Below are 24,594 nucleotides of genomic sequence, written 5' to 3' on the forward strand. Positions count from 1 at the left end.
ATTCTTACATTTAAACAGCAAATTCCATGTGGTGTGACATCCTTTATAGACCCCAAAAGCTAAACAACCACCTCTATGGCCAACTGAGGTTTTCATACGATTGCAGGCTATAAAGAATGCATCATTGTAAATTTTGTAATGGATACACTTTCGTCTCATGTCTTATCTGGGCTTAAAGGTGTAGCTGTTATGTATCTTTGCAAAGGGGAAGAAGCACTCCAGTGTGTCGGCAATGCCTTTAAATCATTTATTTGCAGAAATGGACAAACAGCTGTTTGTCCATTTCTGCAAATAAATGATTTAAAGGCATTGCCGACACACTGGAGTGCTTCTTCCCCTTTGCAAAGATACATGGAAAAAAGGCTTGGGAGCGGCTGTGGAAGTTAAGCACCCTTTGAGAACATGTATGTAAGTGGTGTGCTGAAGATTTTTGTTTATGTAGCTGTTATGTAACCAGAGTGTTAACTAAACAGTTTAAAAATTGATGATGATAACAAAATGTGTATTTAGCTCAGGGACTGCAGTGAAATGATTAACTGCTATACACAAGTCACTTTGTAATTGCAGAAAATGATGACAGCACACATCCCCGTGACCCACGAGATAAAAAAAAAACATATCCATACCTAGCAGAAAAACAGATACAGTGGATAAATCACTATTCGGATTTTTTTAGTTTCAAAGCATCAGTCTATTTTACAAGCCTGCAAAGCACTTGCCCTGCAGGGCCGATATAGCACCTACCCTGCATGAACCAAACATGTAGTAGCTCAAGTTTCCCTGTTTTTCTTAAGAAATATTTTTTTGTGGTTAAAAAAAATAGGCAAAAAGTGTTGAGCCCAACCCTACTGCACTCATGAACAAGGGGGTATGCTGCCCATTTAAATTTTTGTCAAGTGTCTTTTAAGTGTAAAAATGGTCCATTTTGATTATTCGATTAAAAATCAGTTTTGTTATGAATTAATTGTTGTCTTAATTAATCCCAATGACTATGAATGATTTATCAATCATAATAAATCATTCAATAATGACTTTGACTGCTGTCCTATCTGCTGAATGATGCTACACTATCAAAAACTCATTATTCATATAGAAGAATGATTGCATCTTGGTGTGGTTGACATCATCTCAGCCTAGTAGGCTGTCATATGCGTATGACCATAGAGGTCTATTAGATCCCTACTAATGTTATGCAGGAGAATGGAAGCAAATGGCCCTGAAGGGGTATGGAGAACCACAACCTCAACATACCAATGGAATTTGGCCTATACCAAAAATATTACCATTTTTTCCATAACACATTCACTATCTACAATGAATGATTTTTGAAATCACTTAAGAAAAAGAAAGCCAAGGTCAGATTTTTAATTAGTAAAAATGAAAATGTTTCCACCCCACAGCATATTAACATATCATTCTATAATACTTTTTCTCTAATTCATGGTTACACTTTTCACTGATTTGCAATACCATCACAAGTTGTTTTTATTACAGCACACAGATTACACAATGAATAGAATGCTCTTTGGCTTTATTTTGTTTGCAACACTGTGGAAGAGACATTTCATTAGGAGGAAAAAAACACACATGGCCAGTCACTAGTTAGTGAGATATGACAAGAAATCTTTTTATAATAACTATACATTAAATAAGGAACTGGCTGCAATAACCACGGACTTAAATGCCATACCATTACTATTTGAACTTTAGGCCTCTTTCAAATGAGGACTACATTGTGAAGCACACTATTTATAGCACTCTAAAGTGGATGTTTCAAAGTAATTCAGTCAGCAGTGATTTGCAGTATTTACTCTATTCCTTATGCATTCATATGGTTATTCTTACTCCTACCTGCTCCTCTGAACTAGTAAACCAATGAAAAATCTCACACCTGCCTTAAGTAAGTTTGGCTTGTCAACCTCCGATACTGTGTTGTCTACAGCTGTAAATGCCAGCTGTAAATGTATACAGTATTTCAGTAAATGGAGAGCCTGAACACACTCCAGTAAATTTCAGGTGTCTTCCCATTATTGTTACTGGGACTTACAGTAAGGATAGCAGACAGGGGAAATTGTTTGTCGATAATCACATCCTCCTATTGATAAATGAACTACTATGTTTTATAAACCACAGGGTTCATTCGCACTAAGGAAATTCATAGATCTTAGTTGCTTTACTAAAAAAAAAAAAAAAAAAAGAAAACACAAAAAACATGGACTACTTTTTATAATTATCCTTGGCACATCTGACACAAGACAGTGACTGAAATACAAATGATAACTGTTAGTAATACTTCACCACTGACTTTATTGGAGTCACACCAAAACTGTGAAATGCCTTTTAAACATGTTGTAGTAGAATTATTGTTTTCCAGCCACTGATCTGGTGTAGAATTGTGGTTAAATGTAACAAGACAAAAAATAAACACACACACGTGAAATGCAACATGTTTTCTGCAACAGATCAGCTTTATGATGAGTAGCCAACAAGAATGATAACATTCTTCATGACTTGCTCTATTTGTCTTTTGCAAAAAGAAAATGCAGTGTTTAGAAACGCACATTTGGAGACATAATTATCAATGTGTTTTTCTATAAAATACTCCAAAATTCAGTACTCCCAAGCACTGTGTGCATTTTTTGTATTCTCAACCGTCTTCAAATAAATATGCAAATAAGGGTACAGGTAACACTTAATGAAATACACACAAAGCTTTTTTTTTGTTTTTAGAGGTTACTGGTCCTTGAACAATAAAAGGACAAATAATATGCCATTTAAAGGGCATGTTAATCTTGAGTTCAGTAAATAGGGCTTGTGTTGAACATATTTTTGCCTATTATTTTAATCATAAAAAAAAACTTTTTAATAAATTTTTCTATTATTTATTGTGCTACACAGTACAAACAGCTACTCCATGTTTGGCCCCTACAAAGCAGATAATTACCTGTATACTACTGCTCTCCCTTCACTCCCTTGTGTTTTGTTGTTTTGAAATATCTTTGTACCGGTCATCGAATTATCTACATTGCCAGAACCAAACAAGGGGTAGCTTCAATCTGCCTGTATAGCTCAAGAAATGTAATTCATTCATTCATTGTATTCATTGAGCTTATGTTGAAAAAAGGGAGTATACTGCCCCTTTAACATGTATTCTACTGCTGTTCTTGTAAGTAAGTAATAATAAAAAATTCTACACAAGCCATGAAAATTAGAGATCCAACAAGATATATGTACATTTGCTCAAAAATGTGCTTATAAACCTTTCCAATGATTATTGTTTATACAGATATGGGGCAAGTTTATTAAAATTAAGCTTAAAACTAGATAATCATGAAATAGTAACACTTTCCTGACCATCAGCATTTTTTTTGTGGCATTTCATCAGAATTGATTGAACTCTTTCTTTAAAAAAAAAAAAAAAAAAAAAAAGAATTGATTGAACTGCTTAGGGAACTCAAATTAGTTATTTCCTATAGTACACAGACAATACTTTTCTGAAGCAGTAACAGTGGAGTCCTTAATAATACATATTTACCATAAATGTTTTCAGTATATAAAAAAAGGCAGCTAGGTGCTGTTTCCTACACTGGATTCTCAGCCAGTTCTAGAGCTTGGACCTTGAATTTTAGTCTTCTGAACTTTTGCTGTGTAATCTTCAGCCTTCTCTTCATGCTTTGTAGGCTGCCGAGAGCATCATCAAGCCTTTTCTTTAAAGTTCTTGGACTGTCTGTGATACAGTAGTCATGCTCTGCAGTAACACATTTCTCATTGGGTTCTTGCATGGTTGGCTCTTGAAATGAAAATGAATATTGAGACGGTTCCTCAGGATATTCGAACACAATAGCAGAATGACGTGACTTCCTGTCCTGAAAATATACAGCACAGAATAATAAAATTTGGAGAGTATAATGAACAGTTATTTTGTACAGGTACCAATTATAGTTTGCTCTAAATAATTACTGCTACAAGCAGGGATCTGCAGGTCTACTAAAGAATCCATTTGCTGACTTGGGTCACTTGGATCACCATCTGTCCTGGCAAGTAAAACTAAGTCTATTCCAGGTGGTCTGAATAAGATTTTGTTTTTACTTTAGGCTGCATACAGGTTGTGATGTGCAGTCTGTTTAATATAAAATAGTAGACAATATATTTAATTGTATTGCTGTTTTATAGCATTACTTCTCGATATTAACCTCTCCTTGAATTGTAAATAATTAAGACTGAATTATCCTTATGGAGGAAGCATTGCATAATCATATTTTAGTAGTTAAAGCTTTTAAGCAAAACCATACCTCAACAGATACTATAGAGATGAGAACAGAGTTCTGGAACAGGCAAAAACTAACCTAAGTTTTCTTAACAGACTATGAACAACAAATATAACTTTCTTGATAACAATTATACAGAAAAAAAAGAAGTGTAAGTAATGGAATTACCTTTTTCATCTTTCCAGGAAAAGCAAATACTGTTGGTACAGCATCGGTCCTGAGGCGAATGGTTTGCCCGGTCCTGTCAAAGCAAAACTCTTCAAAGTGGTCTGAGCACAGCACTGCCTTAGAGGATGGTTTAAATTTGTCTCGGCGCATGTTCATCACCCATTTTTTCAATACTTCTGGCCGGCCATGAGGAAATCTAAAAAGAGATTTTTTTTTTTTTTAAACATACAGTTAAATTCATAATTTAAAGATAAAGTTATTTAAACAATTTAGTCTTTGCGCCACATCAATTATATGTTACTTCACTGTTATTTCATAAACAATACCTGGCTAAAATATCCCCCAATGACATCAGATCTTTTAGGTACCTGTTTTGAGTCTATCTAGACAGCCAGCTGGTAGTATGGGCTGTACTAATATACTGCCCTCTTCAAAAAATTTTGGGCCTACAGGTACTTACTACATAAATGTTTTCCCTACAATGAGAGCAGGAACTGACATAAATACACAGCCAATGACTACGAATAAAATAGCCAGATGCAGCAATACACTGCAAACACTGGGAGAGAACAACCTGGCCCAAGTTCTGTTGACACACTGAAACATTAGAGAATATATTTTTATGCCTTCTACTAAAGCATGCCACAGGCCCTCAGCAGCTATTACTGCTTAGTGATTACTAGGTATATATCTACTTTTATCACCAGATATTACCTACCTATGAAATGATTTTCCACATCCTCTGGTTTGCCGGCTCGTGCAGTTGATTGCAGCACATGCAGGCATTGTAAAATGCCATACAAAAAAAAAGTGCCTTTAACAGAGAATTAAACATAATGAGTACAACAAAAAGTAAACACAGAGCTGAACATATAAAAAAGAACATCCCATTTCAGCAATATGCAGAGGATTAAACATAATGAACGCCAAAAATAAACTCCCCAAGTTTAACTTTCTTCCATTTCAGAGAGATTCTCAGACTTGCAGCTGCATAACATGAACAGAGCCTAGTGACACCTAACCTAAATCAAACTTCTTTGATTTCAATTTATTTTATCATATCATATTTAGCATAAAACACAAATAACTAAACGTTTAAGTGTGGTCTCATTGTGCCAAATATGACTGTTTAGCTTGTCTGACAAAACTGGTTGTGTGGGATAAATAATATGGACCTGCTAGTTAATCAGCCAAGCCACAGAAACAGATGTTGTGTAATGTATGATGCGATCTGTCTCCACAAGACTGGGTTAACATTAACTAATTTGAGAACATCTCGCATATGTATTCTGTTTCTAAAATAGTAATGGTTGTTATCTTATGGGTACAGTGGTCAGCTGAACAAACCAGAGTAGAACTCAAACTAATCAACCAGATCTTTTTGATGTAAAACTAGTGACATTTGCATTACCATTATGTAGCTGTAAATTCCTGATACAAAGGTATAAATAAAGCAACAATAATTAAAATACCTGTAGCTTTTATTGTAGTCTTGTATTATATTGTTTAGAAAACATCTCTTTCTTTCTCCTTGCAGATTATGTTACAACAGTTTTTTCCAAGAAAGTTCAGAATTCTGGTGCTCCATATTGTCCAGTCATCTGATCCAGGAAGTGGAAAGAGTATTCCAACAGCTGTCAAAAGAGTTATAGTTAAATGAATAGCACAAATATCTTAAATGATCATTAAATTAAGATGCCCTAAAAACATTTATAGTGATAAAGATGCTTACAAATTTAAATGTTTTCTATTCTATGCTGGAATGATTTTTTAACACCCCAAAGAACAAGAAGGTGTGTACCTGCTCAAAGCAGTCAAACACATTCTTCTGGAATGACACATTTGTCATGACACAACCTGTATAAAAGTATTAATTTGTTGAGAAGTTTGGGGAAATGTTCTCTACAGTGAGTAAATGAGGAAAAACTGGTAACTTTTGGAAATCTTTCAGGATGCCACAGTTTGAGATATGTCACCATTTCCACCATATTTGTGTTCTCTTAAGCAACATATATGTGTGGGCCAGTTAACTGCTATTTCACATGTCTGAGTTCTGTATTATTGTAAAACAAAGATGACATATATAACTTATAACAAGATCTTTTGCATGCTAGAGGCCGTAAGTATACCTTTTGAGGGACTCTATTTGAACTGACACTGACATAAAACACGAACACTGAACATTCTATTTTTGTTATCTAAAGCTGGTTTTTCCCAATTTGTAACACACTAAAACAGGGATCCCCAACCTTTTTGACCTGTGAGCCACATTTAAATGTAAATTGAGTTGGGGAGCAACACAAGCATTTAAAAAGTTCCTGGGGTGCCAAATAAGGGCTGTGATTGGCTATTTGGTAAGCCCTATGTCAACTGACAGCTTATAGAAGGCTCTGTTTGGCAATACACCGGGTTTATATACAACCAAAACTTGACACCAAGCCCAGAATTTAAAAAAGAAGCACCTCCTTAAGGGCCACTGGGAGCAACATCCAAAGGGTTGGTGAGCAACATGTTGCTCACGAGCCACTGGTTGGGGATCACTGCACTAAAAGGATGCTGCCCTGGGCATTACAGGCGATGGCACTCCCTAGATTTTGGAAAACATGGCATCCAAATATTTCTCTAACACAGTGTTTCTCAACCTTCCTAATGCTGCAACCCTTTAATACAGTTCCTCATGTTGTGGTGACCCCCAACCATAAAATTATTCCTAAGACCGTTGGAAATATGTGTTTTCTGATGTTCTTAGGTGACCCCTGTGTTCGACCCCCAAAGGGGTCCCAACCCACAGGTTCAGAACCACTGATCTAACAGCTCCTGGCACCACAGATCCCTCCCATTCTAGCTCTACCCTATTCATGATACATGCAGAAACCTGCTTGGCATATATTGTAAATACAGAGCTATGCCAACTACCTTTAATACGTAATCACAACACAACACCCCAATATTTACACAGAAGCTCTTAAAAACAGCCTATGGGTTTTAGGTTTGGAGTTAAGGCTTTCCACAAAGCATTTTAGACCTGTTTCAGGCATTGTGATAATGACTATAGAGTTGGTTGCAAAAGTAAAAATTACAAGAGGAAAAAGTCTGACTTATTTTTCTGCACCAACACAAATAGCAAGCAGTGTGGTTACCAAGCATTTGCAGACCTTGGAGGACATATCTATTCTATAAAAGGGTAATGAGGCACACCACAAAAAATGACGAACACCTGTTTAACCATAAAACCACCCATGAACACTAAAGCTGGGCACAAGAGCTGAGTAATAACAACAGGACCATTGGAATATTAAGTTTGCCCAATTCCCAAGTGCAAGTCCAACCTTAATAGGTCACCTTTGGGAATACTCCCACTTGTCAGGATCGCTTCTCCATGATCAAATAGTGATTAGAATATAGAAACGAGCACAGCACAGATTTCAAACAACAGAAACACGAATGCATTCCAGTTATGTCATGTGTGTATAACATATCCGAATACACCATCACTGACCATTTCTGAACACTAGTTAATCTTGGGCAAATTACTATTAGCAAAATAGCGCAGATACATTCCATAGCGATTTACAGACATTACACATCGTTCACATCAGTCCATTACCCCGTGTAGCTTACAATCTAAGTTCCTTTCACACTGACACATGCATCATTGGCAATTTTAGCAGAAGCCACTTAACCTTTACATTCGCCAAGATCCCAATTACAGACCCGCAAACAGCAGCCCCGTTACATCTTCTTTTGTCTCTCTTCTGGAGATATTACAGGTGTTTAGAAATCGAAAATTTTTTGGGGGGGGGTTACCTGTAAAGGGGACAGGGTGTACCAAAATGGCGACCGTCTCAAGTACTACGATGCGAATGAGGTGGAGGTTGCGTTTGTACGTCCCTTGGATTTGCGCGCAAGTCTGTTCGGATTGCTGACAAACGTGTCACTTTTTTTTCACTAACTTTATTTAGACCCTGGCAAGTGAGCAACTTCAGAAGCTGGTGACGTAGGTTTGCCTGAATCCAGAATCGAGGCTACATGAGCACTGGTTAAAAAGGGGGTAAGTGGAGTCTGGCTAATGTGTGGGCAGTGTAAAGGGCGCAGCAGAACAGCAGCATCAATAACGCATTACGTAGATTCAAACTATGGCGAATGCGTATAGACATAATATGTAAGTTATGCATACGTTTTAGATATTCCGATAGTTATTACGTCATTGGTCTTAAATCTTTCGCTCGGCAGTCTAGCCGGACTACAAATCCCAGCATTCCCAATGAGAGTTGTAGTGAAGCAGGTGCGGAAATAAAATGATACAAGGAGGTAAATAAAAACCAACAGTTAGAATCTGTGCATGTATGAATTCAGTGCAGCAGACTAACAGGCATTTTTATTAACACTGGAGACAAACATCACCAGTGCGTTGCCCATAGCAACTAATCAGCAATTAGATTTGAACAGTTACCTACAAGAAAACAAAAGCAAAGATCTGATTGGTTGCTATGGGCAACAGCACCAGTGATGTTTGTTTACAATGCTAATAAATAAAGCTCTTGTGATTGTTTTACATTATTATCATATATTTTAATATTTAAAGGGAGACAAGCGCAAGCAGCGCCGGACTTCAAATCCAGGCGTCCCGAGGCTGCACCCCATTCGTGCCCCCCCCCCAGCAGTGGGGAGAAGTCTCCATTAATCCGTATGGAAGCAAAATTTCTAAATTTAGTTGCGGTGGGGCGGCATGCCGCCCCTAAATTTGTGCCGCCCTAGGCCCGGCCCTTTCTGACATTACCACAAATCCGGGCCTGAGCTCAAGGTGTAAACAATAAATAATATGGTAACCTGATGGCGCCACTTGCTTCTCCAATCTATTGTTTTTGCTGGTCTAACCAGTATGAATTGTCTTATTGTGAATAATCCATACACAGAATGAAAAAGTGGAAATTCTGAGATGATACAACCAATTGGAATGAGCCTACTTAGAATTAGTTTTAGAATGTGAGGAAGGACACTATATAATGGAGACAGTATATGACGTGACACATTTTTTCTGTCTAGATTCACAGATAGAGAAAGTACGATTCAAAAAATATCTGAAGCAATATAAAGTCTTCAGACAGTCAGATACGTCTGTAGGCTGCCAAAAGCAACACCCCCTGTTGGGGAAGTTGGATACTTACACATGTACCTCCGCAAACCAACATAGGTATGCTCAGTGCAATGACTTATAGGATTATTAGTCACATTATTTAGTTCAACCCTCTTTTTGAGGACCAACATTTGTTCTGGGCCCCCGTTACCTCATAGTATGGTTACAGACTAATCAAATCATTTCTGTTTCAGGCATTCAGAAAATGTTGTTCATCCAAAATCTGACACTAACTGACCCTCGAGTTTGGCTTCCTGGTGTATGTAAGAGAGCAAATAGGTATTCTTTTTAAATTTCATCCTGACAGGACCTCAAGCTGTCCCCTAAATATACATCTGACTTTTCTATGGGGGCCATTCCTACAGTTGGAAAACCACTTACTTATGGTCTCTATCAGGATAAATGTAAACACTGCCCCATCCCCAAATCTGACACTTGTTATTCAAGCTGTGGGGGATTTGCAGATGAGTAACTTAAGGGCAGTGGCACAAGGAGAAATTAGTTGCCCGCGATAAATCTTCACTACCGCAGGCAACTAATCTCTCTGATATGCTATCCCACTGGCAAGAAGGTAAATCACCGGTGGGATGGCACAGGCATCACTTTGGTCACCCGAAGTTGCCTCTCAAGGCAGCTTCGGGAAACTGAAGCGACATGCATTCCATCCCACTGGCGATTTACATTCTTGGTCTCTGATTTATGGTTAACCAAGTAATGCAGGGGAATGGAGTAGGTCAGTTATGGGAAAATAATTGGGTTATAGGAATAAATCAATATACACTTCTGATTCACACCCTCATAAATCACATATCAGATCACATGCTTCCTAATAGTACCAAACAGGGCCATCCTATACTCCAGTTAGGAAAGGTGGTTTCTAGGGAATGGGTAACCAGACACACTTAATGCATGGTATTATATGTGAAATACAGAATGCTAATATTTTGCCAATTGTATATGGTACTGGGAAGTAAAGAATTTATAGTTTGGCTTAGTTTCCAGCTGGAAATTCTCTGTATCCTGACAGCGTTACAAAGCAATATGACTGTCTCTTTTCTCTGTAAGAGGACAACAGTTCTGTAGTTGTCATTTTTGTACTGTTATCCATATAATTTTATTTCTTTTTTGCTATCATTGTTTAGGAAACTTTCATGAACTTATTTGAAATGTTATTTAATGGGGAACTGTGGTTCTTATATCTTATATCCTGAACCTCACTATTCCATTAATACTACAGAGGTAAGCTTATCTCATTTTAATATCTACTTTATTTTAATATCTAACATTATCCCTTTCTGGATAGTGGGTACCTGCATAGACCTGCCCCCACTGCCAATGTGGGGTCTAATTAGCTGAAGTTGTTGCATCAGAATATCCATTTCTTAAGCTGTTGATTAACAAGTGGATAAATAAGTACACAGAAGGATATTCTAAAATAGAATTTTTGTGGGCAGATCTAGTCTCCTATGATCAACTGGTTACCTGCTTGAGATCTAATTGTATTGTAAATCTAGCTTTTGGGTACCCATGTATATATGTCATTTAAAATTCACCATTCTGTATTTTGTTTTGGAATCTTTTGCAAAGTTGAAAGATTCCATTTTCTAATCCACAATCCAAAATCTAGTCATTCCTAATGCCTTTGATTCCAGTAATTATCTAAGAGAAACAAATGCTTTATAGAACATTAATCTAATATATGAGAATCAGAAAATACAAACAGAACAGCGAGTTTGTATTTCTGTATAGGCATTTGTGTTACTTTTTTGCAACATTGTAAGTTCTTTTAAGTTCTTTATAATGAAAATGTACCCATTCTGCGCTTTATCATATTTATAATGTGGAGTTTATATATTGTTTAACATTTGTTATCTCACTTGGCAGGTAGCAGGATGGATCCTATGTCTCCTGAGATCCATGGCTGGTCTGTTCTCCAGAAGCTTAATGAACAAAAATCTATGGGTCTTTTTTGTGATGTGTCTTTGATGGTGGAAGGTAAAATCTTCTTGGCTCACAAAAATGTCCTTTCTGCTTGCAGTGAGTATTTCTATGCAGCACTAAGCAGAAATGAGCAACAACAGTTCTTGGTGCTTGATAATGTTCGCCTGGAGGGATTCAGTCACCTTTTGGATTTCATATACTCTTACAAAATCCCTACTTGCCATGTACAAGACTTTATGCAGGCTGCACAAGTATTGCAAGTCAGCCTGCCTCTTACTGTGCAAGTGGTTAATGTTTCGAGTAGCCCTCAGATTAGTAATGCTAAGGAGGACATTTCCATTCAAGAGGAAGATTTTGATGTACAAAACAGAGGCTCAGAACGTAGAGAGGTTGAAAGCCAACAGCTGAGGCGAGGTAGGGATGAAAATATACCAAATGTTAACACTGTCATGTACAGTGAAAGGAGAAGATTTGATACTGTTGCCCAAGTGAAAGAGAAAGCCAAGATGTTCCGAAGACCTACCTTTAATAAAGACAATTTTGTTGCCAGGAACCCTAACTTATTTGTGCATAAATCAATTGCTAGAAGTGGACTTATGGGAAGTCCTGTGGATGAAACTAGAGAAGCATCGTTCCTTAACCCAAGCTTTGCAAGGCAATTGCCTATTACTATACACAATGATGGATCATCAGAGGAAGCCGATGATGAAAATGGTGATATGTGCATCAATTTATGTGACGAGCCAGACACCCCTGATAGCTTAGAGCCTCTTACTCTTAATGACTTGTCAAAACATAGGGAATCCGTGTCCCCCAAAATTTATTCAACAATAGTTGGTCTTGAGCGGAGTGAAGTTGTTGAGAGAGTAAATGGTGATGCAGATGTTGTCCATAAATGTGACAGGTGTGAACTTTTATTAACTTATTCAGAGTTTCTTAATCATCAGGACGATCCAGGGATTAATCTACTTCAGTGTGAATTCTGTGACAAACAGTTCAACTACAGGTGAGATAAAACGGCTCTTATATTTACTTGAGAACTAAAAATAAAAAAATAAAGCAGTTTTGCCATTTCCTGTTATCTTTTTATGTAAAGATACAGCAGTTTAGGAAAGCTAATTATAAATTTAGGAAACATATATAACCTTCTTTGAAGACAGGAGGAATCATGTTTAAGGCACATTATGAGGCAATTTTGAAATAATTGCTCCAATTTAACATTGTGGTACATATTTTTATTGACACATATTTATAAAGTGCCAACATGTTCTGCAGTGCTGTACAATAAATGTATACATTTATTATACAGATTACATTAAAAAAACACTAATAACTGATACAAAATGTTAAGAGCGAGAGCCCTGCTGAAAAGAGCTTACAATCAGTTATCTAACATTTTCCATTTTTTAACACTGTTCTCTCAATAATGAATTGTACACAACACATCTCTTCTTTTGCAAAGAAAACAACTTGTATTGGTGGAATCTGCACAAACTACAAAGCTAGCATGCATCATTTTCATACAGAAGTCCCGCAGTGCTGTATGTTTGAAAAAGAAGCATTGATTACTAGCCATTACTTCATTTATGTAGGTGCTTTGTAGCGTTATCATTGCTTTGTGATTGAGCACCATTTGGTACTAACACTTACTTGCTTTTACCCTTTTTTATACATTATATTTTCTATACAAATAGCAAACATTTTCCAGGACTCCAATGGGCAATGTGCTCGTGTGAATTTTAAGCTTGTTTTTTTTAGACATTTTTTTATTTATATCTTTCCCTGATGTGCCCACCTAAGGTGGATGATAGGCTGATCTGATCAATTGGACCTAGGGCCAAACTATCAGATCACAACAATGGGGATACAGGCCATCTGGGCGAGGATTGCATCAACGAACTGATCAAACCTGCTTGGCCGACATTGGGCTGATTTTTGGCCAGATATTTGTAGGACAGGCCCATTGGATAAGCTGTTGAATCAGCAGCTTAAATCTGGCCATGCATGGTCACTTTAGACAATTTGCAACTTGATTTCATTTTGTTTAGGTTTTTTTTAGCAGCTCTCCAGTGTGAAATGTCAGCAGCTATTTGGTTGTTAGGGTTCAGTTTACCCTAGTAACCAGGAGGTGGTTTGATTGAGAGACTGGTAGGTAAATAGGAAAGGGCCTGAATAGAAAGATATGTACCTGTAATAAAAAGTAACAATAACCGTGTATCCCCAGCAATAGTTTTTTGGCTGCCTGGGTCAGTGACCCCCCCCCCCATCTGACAGCTGGAAAGAGGCAAAGAAGATGACAGCGTTTCTAAGAGTAAGACATTCTTGAACATACTGAACTTTTACTGAAAGTTGAATAGCCCCTTTAAAATGGTTGTTCACCTTCAGATTCACTTTTAGTATGACATAGAGAGTGATATTCTGAGACAATTTGCAATTGGTCTTCATTTTTTATTTTTTGTGGCTTTTAAGTTATTTAGCTTCTTATTTATCAGCTTCCCAGTTTTCAATTTCAGCAATCTGGTTGCCAGGGCCCAAATTACCCTAGCAACCATGGATTGATTTGAATGAAAGACTAGAATACAAGTAAGTGAGGGCCTGAATAAAAAGATTAGTAATAAAAACTAGCAATAACAATATATTTGTAGCCTTACAAAGCATTTGTTTTTTAGATGGGGTCAGTGACCCCCATTTGAAAGCTGGAAATATTTAGAAGAAGAGGGCTAATAATTCAAAAACTATAATAAAGAAAAAATGAAGGCTAATTGAAAAGTTGCTTAGAATTAGCCATTCAATAACATACTAAAAGTTAATTTAACCATGAACCACCCCTTAAAAGTTTCTTAATGCCATGTTTGTGATTTTTGCTTGTAGCAGTTTTCTGAATGGGATGTGATTCATTTCTAATCTGTATTGAAATGGCAGGCAGCGCCAGATTTGTCTTTCAGGTGCCCAAAGGCCGGCCCCATTCTCCACCACCCTCAGGATCATGCGCATCCTTACACTTAACATACGGAGCACTGGGGATTTAACACATAGAAAATTTCAGCACATGGTTCTGGCCATTCGGGATAACAGGCCCCATGCCTGTAAATGTCTATGGCCAGTTACTGTAGGCTTAGATTCTGCATAGACAATACGCCAGAGGTCTTGAACGTGCAAAGTGCAGTGTTCTGATGCAAATTGCTAGGTGTCATTGCAGGCACCCTCTAAATATCTAAATATTATGCCTTGTAATTTGCACACAGTTCTCCAGTTTTGGTGCAAATAAGGCTACATTTTGGTGAAACACATGCAAGTTTCAGCACATTTATATAAATATAATTTGTGTGCAGATGGTGTCATGTCCAGCATATTTATGGCATCAGTAGCAGCACTAGAGGCCAATTCAGTGAGCACAATTAAGTTGTTACAACCAGTAGGTGCAACAAACTAAGAGAACCCTGAAAATACGGAGATGTCAAAAAATGTTACAGGGGTTAACATGCATCCACATGTGCAGTTGTGTGAGGTGGAACACTTGCATTCATAAATAATTGAATGCTGTAAATGGCACCAATCGAAATTTTCATCACAATTTTATCTTATTTGTGTTAAAGTACGAGTGCCATTGCTCTGATATTAAAGGAACAGTAACACCAAAAAATGAAAGAGCTTTTAAGTAATAAAAATATAATGCACTGTTGCCCTGCACTGGTAAAACTGGTGTGTTTGCTACAGTAACACTACTATAATTTATATAATAAGCTGCTGTGTAGCCACGGGGGCAGCCATTCAAGCTGGAAAAAAGGAGAAAAGGCACAGGTTACATAGCAGATAACAGATAAGTTCTGTAGAATACAATGGTGTTTTATCTGTTATCTGCTATGTGCCTGTGCCTTTTCTCCTTTGAATTGCTGCCTCCATGGCTACAAAGCAGCTTATTTAAATAAATTATAGTAGACTTTCTGAAGTAAACACACAACTTTTACCAGTGCAGGGCAGCAGCACATTATATTTTAGTTACTTTTATACACTTTCATTTTTTTGTGTTACTGTTCCTTTAAAGAGGTGGTTCATCTTTTTGGTTAACTTTTAGTATGTTATAGAATGCCCAATTCTAAGCAACTTTACATTTGGCCTTCATTATTTATTTGTTATGCTTTCTGAATTATTTGCCTCCTTCTTCTGACTCTTTCCAACTTTCAAATGGGGGTCACTGACCCCAGCAGCCAAACAATTTCTCTGTAAGGCTACAATTTTATTGTTATTGTTACTTTTTATTAATTTCTATTTAGGTCCTCTACTATAAATATATCAGTCTCTCTTTCAAACCACTATCTAGTCACTCATTTAAATCTTAGAGCTTGAATAGCTTAGGTCTTTCTAATCATACATTTGAATCTGTTAGGCTTTTTCAGTTATGGGTACAATATGACTCTCACAGAACTTATATGTCATTCGATTGGACTTCATGTACTTTGTTTTCTTTTAAACCCCACCTCTTTGATCAGTGGTAACCAGTGGATATTTCTGGATTTATATTGTTTTGTTAACTAAATTTCCTCCTATTTTCAGTTGCCAGCTTTCTTTGCATATGTCAAGCCACCATGACAAGAAATTCTACCAGTGTGACCAGTGTGGTAAGGAGCTGAGCACCCTGAAGAAGTTACATGACCACATTGCATACCACTCGGATGCAAGACCACACAAATGCCGTCTGTGTGACAAAGCATACAAAGTGAAAAGTAAGCAGAGAAAACAAGTCATTGTATGCTTGTCTGCATGATTGTGGCACTAAAATTAGGATTTTTTTCTTGGTAGTTTTCTCTCCATTAGCTTTATCAGATATCTTATACAAAGCATCAAGTTGGGACGTACCAAAATCCAGATTCTGCTGAATTCAAGCCTTTTTCATGATTTTATGGGTTTGGATTTGGCCAAATCCGAATTCTTAAAATAATGTGACTTTAGGGCACACAGTTTAGGAAATTGCAAGTTTTTACCTTGTGCTATATGTGCTGATCCCCCCCTGGAATGCAAACTGGATCTTGTTCAGTATTCATCAACAACAATAGAGAAACTGATATAGAGCAAATATATAAAGAGACAGCCTTTGCCCCTGACTTAGGCTATCTAACATTTCTGGAATATTTGTATGTTTTGATGCATTAGCCAAAATCACTTCCCTAGCAGGTAAGATGTGGGTAATGTGTTCTCTGCTCTTTCTTTGATGCCCAGTGTTTTTTCAATTAATAATCCATAATGGGAAAAGCAGTGGGGAGAAGTAGGAGGGCCAGTTTGTCCCTGTCCTGCTCTCAGCATAGCAGCAGGTATGAGTGGGTGCTCATGTGCATAATTACATGCAGACTATGGTTTGCTTTGCTTTAGGCAGCACATGGCTGCCAGAGGGGCTTTGGAAGTTGTAGAAATAATGGACATGGTCTAGAGTTCATAAAAGGAAATGCTTGTGGAGGAAGAGATGAGCTCAGCAAATCCTTATATTTTCACACCCTCACTCCCAGCACCTCACTGACATATTTTATGTGGGTTGAACTCCTTGACCTGCAAGTGTAATGAACAGCTCCAGCCTCCTACATCCTTACATTTACCAGTTCTTTTGTCACTTTGCTTAGTTACCAGAGACTGCCTTCTGCCTGAGGGTAAAAGGGTCACCCCATCTTTAGTCCCTCCTCAGTCACATCATTAACACTCACCCCTTTAGGATGGTTTTGCTGTATATTTTAAGGTAAGGGTGCAGACATCAAGGGGCAGATTTAGCAAAGTGTGAAATAAGAGCTCACTACAGAAAACCTCACCCATCTTCTCTCTATTCCTATGTGATTTTTAGAAGCATATTTATCAATAGGTGAAAGTTTGAGTTTTACCATTTGATAAATACACTTCTAAAAATCTCATAGCAATAAATAGAAAGTTGGTGGTAAACTCATTTTGATAAATCTGTCCCCAAGGGTTTTTCTTATGAAAGGCATTTAAAGTAATATTTCACTTACTGTAAGGGCAGTGCAGTCATTCATCTTACTGGCAATTAAAGGGCAACTATTTATGTGTGGTTTGGTTTTTTCCTTTAGATGAATAATTACCAGTATCTTTTTTTATTCTCCAGTACCAGGTTTATGATCTCTGTGGTTCTCTTAGAGAAACATCAGTTTCCGTTGCCAGCTTATTCCCTTTTATATACATTGAAAATGCATTGTCTGTGGCAGACACTTCTAGTAAAAGGACAGCACCAGTAAGAGCTGCCCATGTACATTACTACCCTCACCACCATATTAATCTCTACACAGTTAAGATGTTGTTCCACAGGGGCAGAAGAAATGCAGGTACACTATGCATGCTCGTTATTAGAATTAGAACACAGTGGTGCTTCAGGTCACGACTGACATCACAACTATTATTTAAAGTCTTCTAAAGGGAAAGTCAAAGCCCACACTTCAAGGGGGAAATAGTACTCTTATTTGCAAAACCCCTCTCATGAGCACTATGCCCCCTGCACCAGGGGGTAGCCCCCAGTGTTAGTGGCCATGTTGGGGCACACTCATGTGCTTAATGAGTGAGCTGTGGCACTTATGTGCATATGTGTGCCCCAAAATGTCTCCACTGAGAGCTACCTCCCAATGAGCCCAAATGTATTTTTTCCTACAGTTTTTAATGTGCCAGTGCATTTTACCATGAACAGGGCTTTTTGTTTACAAAACCCGGTGCTAATCATTGCAAGTTTCCCTTGCCCAAAGTCATTGCAGTATATGTATGGGATGGAAAAATGTGTTTTTCTGTTTCTTGCAGCTGTGAAAAGGCTTCCTAGAAATTGGTTAAACATCTTGTTGCAGTCTGTGGGACTTTCTGTAAACCTCCGACAGATTGCAGTTTGATGCCTGCACTTTTTCCCCGCATGTAGCTTCCCAAGCTGCCGGATTGTAATGGTTTTACAGAATAAGTCCGTTGTCTTGCTCTCAAATCATCTCGGCTTTTCTTGGCAAAGGGCAATTAGACACAGTCAAATATTGTCCAGGTTAAAGACTATTTATTTTCCCACATCTGTCACAATGTAATCTTTTTCAGCTTCCCTATATAAACACGGATTCTTTGTTATACACAGGCTTCTTTGCAATATTTAAGAATTACATTTGCTTTGGTAATGAACTGAGAAGTTAATAATCATTTTGCATTGCAAAAAAGGCAATTACAGGCTGTCAGGATGTTTAGTGTCGGAGTTCATCTGAGTACTGCAGATGTCTTCGAAGAACATTTGGTAAGTGAAAGGGTGAATTCTAATTGCAAATAAAAGAAGGGTTTTTTTTGTCACAGACATCATTTAGTCATGAGCACAAAAGAACCTCCTACCCATCCCTGATTCATTTGTCAGTTGCATTGGATATTCTGCTGCTGAATGCAAGGCTTTAAGAAAGAGACCATCTTGTTTGGAATTCCCCCTGTCTGCAAAATTCTGTGTGAATTGTTTAAGGCAGAAGATGTCACACAGACTTCCTTCTGATGGCAGGCTCGCGGAAGTGGTGAGACAAATTCCTCTCTATAAATGAAAGCTATTGTTTGGATGTCTTTCTGGAGGTATTCACATTACCTTGGAACAGCAGCAAATACACATTTATTCAGTTACAACAAATTCTGCCACAAATTCCCAATTGTCATGAAATAATTAAAGAAACCAAAATGTAGCTTCTAGAAATACTTGGATTGGGTAGTGATTTGTGGTTATGGTAGTATAATTTATGCTGCTAGCTATTGCAGCAGATGGCACAACTGCAGAAAAAAAACATTTATCCTGTATTTGTAAAGGTTACTAACACTTGCAAATGTGTGTAGTGAAATAACCTATATGATATATGAATTCAATGTATCTGCCACAGACTGGTCAGTGGTACGGGTAAGTGCTGACTAACTATTGGTACCTGCCCTGAGGCAATTCTAGCAAGTGTTAGGTGGCCATATATGGGCAGATTTAAGCTGGCGATTCAAGTTCTTCTGACTGATTCGGCAGCTTGTTTGCCCATGCACCACCAACAGGCCTCCCCAATCGATAACTGGATGAAAATTAGCCTGGTGTTGATTGGGCAGGTTTGATTTTCCCTTAGGATTGGGGACTGCGTTGGCTTCTTGATGCTGTCCTTGGTCCCTGTACCTATCGCTGTAATTACCTTAATTAGGTGGGCATATCGGGGGAAGATCCACTCATTTGGCAACCTCTCAAACAAGCGGATCTTAACGTGTATGGCCACCTTTAGTGGGTGCAGACATTTCCCCTCATTATGTCAGGAGTTACCTGAATTGTCCACCTCCCCTGGCCTCCAGACAGCTTTCATAATATCATCTGGTTTTTAGTTTCTGTGGCGCATTTAGTGTGCACATGAGCAGTAAGTATTCAGTGGCTTCAGAAGAGGGAGAGCACATATTTTCAATTGCCTTTTGGCTTGTATTGCAGTATTACAGTTCATTGCTACCCTTAACACAGTACCTCAGCCTGCTAACATCCTTGACAATTGCTACCTGTACAAATGGTCGTATTGTGCATGTGCGATCTCTGGAAAAGAAGGTATCTCCCCAAGCTCCACTGCCGGATTTAGCAGAACGCATCTAGTGGCAGGCTGGGGAAATTTAGTTTTGTGTTTTTATATACTATATAGCCACCCTCCGAAAGCTGCTGCTGCTTTATGTATATGCCCTAAGTAAGAGAGCCCCACTAATTCTTTTGAGAAAAAGTATACCTTGTAAATAATGAGGTCCTATGCTCCCACTGGGTACATGACTTATTTTAACCTACATTTCATGAAGCCATGAATACACCAGGGGACAGAATTGGCATGGTGTCTTTTGTTATGGTGGCTTCTGCTTTTTTTCAAATATATGTTTGGACAAGTAATATTATAAATATAACTTGCCCAAGCTTGGTTTTGAAATACCTCAAATTACCTCCCATTGTACCTAATGAGAATTGGCAGCACAAAAATGCACCAGATCTGCTTGTCTTATTAGTAGATAGGTATTTGAATATGTATTGAATGTTTAACAAAAATAAGAGGACCAACTTCTGTTATTTGCAGATGATCTTACACAGCATATCCGAGTGAAACATTTGGAAGCATCTAACGGCAAGCCACCATTGCTCCAGCTTTGTGAGTTTTGTGGGCAAGCTGTAAAGCATTACAAGAGCCACAAAATCTTTTGCAGGTATGTTTAGGTTTCATATCAAAAGCAAAGCAGTTTTTCTCAGACATCATTACAAGACTGGAGGGGAACGGCAGTAAAATATAAACAAATACATTAGATTGTCCAGGTTCAAATCCTTTGTACACTATTACTATATACACATGTGGGCACTAGTTTAGCACTTGATGTACCTTTGGGCATAGACAAGGTGAGTAGAGAGGACAGTGGAGCAGGGCAGTTGGGCAGTTGGCACACTATTGTACTCAGTAATCAGGAGTAAACAGTTAATATTTGCGCTGCAGTGCCTTCATAAAGGGTTCAATAGAATAGTTTTACATTCACAAACTAACTAACTAATCTATAATTCAAGAAAAAAGTAATAGTACTGGTATGGGATCCTTTATCCAGAAAGCTTGGTTACTGAAAGGCCATGTCCCATAGACTCCATTTTAAGCAAATAATTCTAATTTGTAAAAATTATTTCCTTTTTATCTGTAATAATAAAACAAAACCTTCTACTTAATAGTAACAAAGCTGCAGGAATCCATATTGGTGGCAAAACAATCCTATTGGCTTTATTTCATGTTTAAATTATTTTTAGCCATAAACTATGGAGATCTAGATTACATGCTAATTCCAACCAATAAGGGTTTGCCTGCAGACAGGTATCCAACAAATGCTATGTGCTGTTTGGGTACTACAAGAATTTTATTATAATAAATGTATTAATAGGTTCACAGTATAATAACATTAATATCCATTTAGAATCAATACATTTTAATTATATATTTATATGTATATTTTCTTTCTTTATCTGTTCTCCAGTGGGATTAAGAAATTCAAGTGTGATTTCTGTGTGCAGTCATTTCATCGTATATCGGAACTGAAGAGGCACACATGGACACATACTGGAGAACTCCCATATCGTTGCAAAGTATGTACTGAGACTTAAAGGGACATTTTCTGCCTTTAGACCAGTTTGACACTATAGGAAAAACTTTACCACTATGAAATTTGCCAATGGGTGATTTATTGGTCACCAGTTTGTCACTGTTATCCCATCAAAGATATTTAAGAAATATTTGATTTCTGATCTGATCATTAAGAATCTTCCATGGAATGGTGGAAGTGATCAAATACAAACCAGTTGTGTGTTTCTTTAAGGTTGTTGTGCATTCTGTTCCTATAGCCTAGGTATTTTCTCCTAGTCTCACATTAGTGCTGTTTGGCACTCTTGTCTGGCTGGGAATTTACTAGCAGTATTCCACAGTTTTCTCATTTGGGGAAAAAAATATTGTGCAGACTGATAGAATTTACATTTAATTAAACATAGTAGATGAGTTGTTGAACATATGTATTGCAGTGTCCTGTGATGTTTCTTATTTCTTATCTCTATTAGATTTGTGGGAAAGGATGTCGACACCCAAGTAATATGAAGAAACACATCCGGACAGTACACAAAGCCGATATGCGGGTACAGATCAACAGAGAGCATGCATCTCCAAGGTTCTGCAAGAACAGAAGGCCCCCAACAAAATTACCAGGCCAGATTCTGCCGCAAACATTGCCTACAGACCTTTCAGTCATGCAGTCAGTAGTCGGAATTGCTTCTGACCAAGTTAATCAGACGGACTCTTCGGTGCCTTCTGTTTCTCTAGGCTACATTTCCATCTCTTCAATGGCTGAAAACACTGGAAATGATTTCGGCTTGTTTTCCACTCAGAGCATTTCTGCTGAGCCAACTAGGCCTTTGTAACAGAAACAAATGAATATACTTTGAACGCACTTCATGTTGTCACAGATCTTACAAAGATAACATTTATCTGGTGGATCACATTAAGGATCCAAAAGGATCAGTTCTGTTACACAAAAATAAATGTCAATAGTAAGTTTGGTACAGAATCACTTCTCCTGAAGATCAGTGGTTGCAATGTGTTGATTAACTTTAACAGCAATTGCTATCAGTGACTGGATGTAAAAAATAATATGAAGCTGATAATCAAGAGACTGGTACACTTTATTTAAGATGCTTCTCCTCGGAACTCTCCATTTAAATATTTGTGGTCTATATGTGTAATGGTCAAAGCATTGACATGGTGTTTACAGTTTAGGACTATGGTACACATAGGGGCAGATTTATCAAAATGTGAGTTTTGAGGTTAATACATATGTGGGTTAATACACCCACATTCTATTCATTCCTATGGGATTTTTAGAAGCATATTTATCAAATGGTGAGTTCTAACTTTCACCCATTGCTAAATACGATTTAAAGATCCCATAGGAATGAATAGAACGTGGGTGAGTTTTTATGTATTAACCTCTAAACTCACATTTTGATAAATCTGCCCCATAGTGTTTTGACTATTTCTACTGTACTTCTGTGTCTACTCATAGCACTTTCTACTGTTATTAATGGAGAGGGGTCCATAGCATTTTGATTGTTATTAATGCGGATGATACCGCCTGGTGTCCCACATTCTTCATCCACACCTGGCAAACTGGTCTTCCCTAAAAGTGTGTGGTTTTCTTTACACTCAGCTAATAAAATGTGTTGGGCTATGCTTGGCCCACAAAGAGGAATCTGTGTGCCGTCCTTTTTGCTCTAGTGCTTTGTGGTGTGTAAGTGTGTAAGAATGTGTTATACTCTACTGTGTCAGCCAGAAATATGTCCTTTTCAGCGGTCTTTGCATCCACTGTTGAAATTAAGGCTTCCATTGACATTTATTTTGGTTTAGTACATTTGTAAGCCACAAATATTAAGTATTTCCTACTTTGTTGAATACCACAAATTAACGAAGTTCACCTCTGTTGAGGAGATGGATTCTACAGTGTGATAGAAATAAAGCAATGGCGTTCTCTTTATGAATAAGGAATTCTTTTATAGGACATGTTAACTATTTGGGAATAGTAAAATAACCAGTGCTTAAATAACTGTGATTTCCCCCGTTCCATAATTGATTTTAGGTAACCTATTATAAACCATTCCGTAAGTGAATTTAGGTGTAGTACTGAGTGTTTCTGCCCCAGTTTGATTGGCCGAAAAATTAGTGATATAGTGAAAATTTGCAAAACGCATTGAAGTCAACAGGTGTTTTTTTGTGGCGACCCTGGCAAAGAATTTTGGTCACTGCTACTAAGGTGTTTACAATTATAGAGAAACCCATATGTAGAAAAATGACCAAATGAACCACAAATTTGTTGTTGGTTTAAAATTAAGGAGAGCTAAATTAATGGAAGACTAATACGACTTGGGCCATTTTGATTTCTGCAGTCCTGTCAGGGAGTACTGCAGTGGCAGAATCAGAAATGAGCTGAGGCTCGGCAATGCTTTCTTGTGTATTCCTGAGCAATCCCCTTCCAAAAGCCTAAGCATCAAGCATGTGCTATTCAAATGAATGGGAAGTGGCTAAAGTTGACCAAGGTAATTTGCAATCCAAATACCTATGTGCCATTACTGCCACTACACACTGCATTTGAGCTTTCAGTAGCCCCTGTGAGCCAGCGTTGTGATATGATTTTATTAGTCATGCAATACACAGTTACTTCATCCCAACATACATACAAAGCTTAATTGCTGGGAGCCAGACTTGGACTAGGGTTTAAAATAGGCTCTAGCATATCAAGTACACATAGGCCCAAACAGACCCCACCAGCCCAATAGTGATCTATGGCATCTTTCAACAGACCCTCTGGCATTTACCAGAATCCACAGATTGCCAATCTGGGCCTGCTGGGAGCTAAATAAGGGTTATTATAAAGGCAAGGATGCAACAGTAGAGACAACAGATTCAGAAGCCCAGAAGGTGGTGGAGTGGGGCGGGGTCTAGAAGTTAAGATGACCATATGGGGATCCTAAGGGAAGTGCATTTTCATCTTTCAAGTTGTGGGAGAGAGGGGCCTAAATAGATTTCAGTG

At 37.8% G+C, this 24,594-nt stretch overlaps 2 protein-coding genes across 7 annotated transcripts; one reads left to right on the forward strand and one right to left on the reverse strand.

Moving 5' to 3' along the window:
* Positions 1 to 1,350: 1,350 nt before the first annotated feature.
* Positions 1,351 to 8,341, reverse strand: LOC100493491 (THAP domain-containing protein 1-like). 3 transcript variants are annotated; one of them, XM_002935875.5, is made up of 5 exons: positions 8,244 to 8,341; positions 5,909 to 6,070; positions 5,155 to 5,250; positions 4,437 to 4,632; positions 1,351 to 3,866 (listed from the first exon to the last, which is right to left on the reverse strand). In XM_002935875.5, the coding sequence occupies exons 3-5, from the start codon at positions 5,220 to 5,222 to the stop codon at positions 3,582 to 3,584; spliced, it is 549 nt and encodes a 182-aa protein (XP_002935921.1). In that variant the 5' UTR covers positions 5,223 to 5,250; positions 5,909 to 6,070; positions 8,244 to 8,341; the 3' UTR covers positions 1,351 to 3,581. The 3 variants fall into 3 exon arrangements, with proteins under 3 accessions (XP_002935921.1, XP_004910932.1, XP_004910931.1); XM_004910875.4 differs by lacking the exon at positions 8,244 to 8,341 and adding an exon at positions 8,151 to 8,232; XM_004910874.4 differs by lacking the exon at positions 8,244 to 8,341 and adding an exon at positions 8,120 to 8,219.
* Positions 8,342 to 8,405: 64 nt separating this feature from the next.
* LOC100494812 (zinc finger and BTB domain-containing protein 49) lies at positions 8,406 to 23,259 on the forward strand. Of its 4 annotated transcripts, none has more exons than XM_002935881.5 (8): positions 8,406 to 8,487; positions 9,768 to 9,852; positions 10,716 to 10,812; positions 11,458 to 12,520; positions 16,069 to 16,238; positions 20,571 to 20,697; positions 21,502 to 21,610; positions 22,076 to 23,259. In XM_002935881.5, exons 4-8 carry the CDS (start codon positions 11,466 to 11,468, stop codon positions 22,430 to 22,432), a joined length of 1,818 nt encoding a protein of 605 aa, XP_002935927.2. In that variant the 5' UTR covers positions 8,406 to 8,487; positions 9,768 to 9,852; positions 10,716 to 10,812; positions 11,458 to 11,465; the 3' UTR covers positions 22,433 to 23,259. The 4 variants fall into 4 exon arrangements, with proteins under 4 accessions (XP_002935927.2, XP_012808598.1, XP_031762519.1 ...); XM_004910877.4 differs by lacking the exon at positions 8,406 to 8,487 and adding an exon at positions 8,495 to 8,598; XM_012953144.3 differs by lacking the exon at positions 10,716 to 10,812.
* Positions 23,260 to 24,594: the final 1,335 nt, after the last annotated feature.

This window comes from Xenopus tropicalis, chromosome 1 (assembly GCF_000004195.4).
Source record: "Xenopus tropicalis strain Nigerian chromosome 1, UCB_Xtro_10.0, whole genome shotgun sequence".
In the NCBI taxonomy this organism is placed as follows: domain Eukaryota; kingdom Metazoa; phylum Chordata; class Amphibia; order Anura; family Pipidae; genus Xenopus; species Xenopus tropicalis.

Coding starts and splice junctions, on each gene's coding strand:
- LOC100493491 (XM_002935875.5), bottom strand. CDS start 5,222: ATGCCTGCATGTGCTGCAATCAACTGCACGAGCCGGCAAACCAGAGGA. Junction 4,633..5,154: donor TGTGGAAAATCATTTCATAG/GTAGGTAATATC, acceptor ATCTCTTTTTAG/ATTTCCTCATGGCCGGCCAG. Junction 3,867..4,436: donor TTCCTGGAAAGATGAAAAAG/GTAATTCCATTA, acceptor GTATATTTTCAG/GACAGGAAGTCACGTCATTC.
- LOC100494812 (XM_002935881.5), top strand. CDS start 11,466: ATGGATCCTATGTCTCCTGAGATCCATGGCTGGTCTGTTCTCCAGAAG. Junction 20,698..21,501: donor AGCCACAAAATCTTTTGCAG/GTATGTTTAGGT, acceptor TCTGTTCTCCAG/TGGGATTAAGAAATTCAAGT. Junction 21,611..22,075: donor AACTCCCATATCGTTGCAAA/GTATGTACTGAG, acceptor TATCTCTATTAG/ATTTGTGGGAAAGGATGTCG.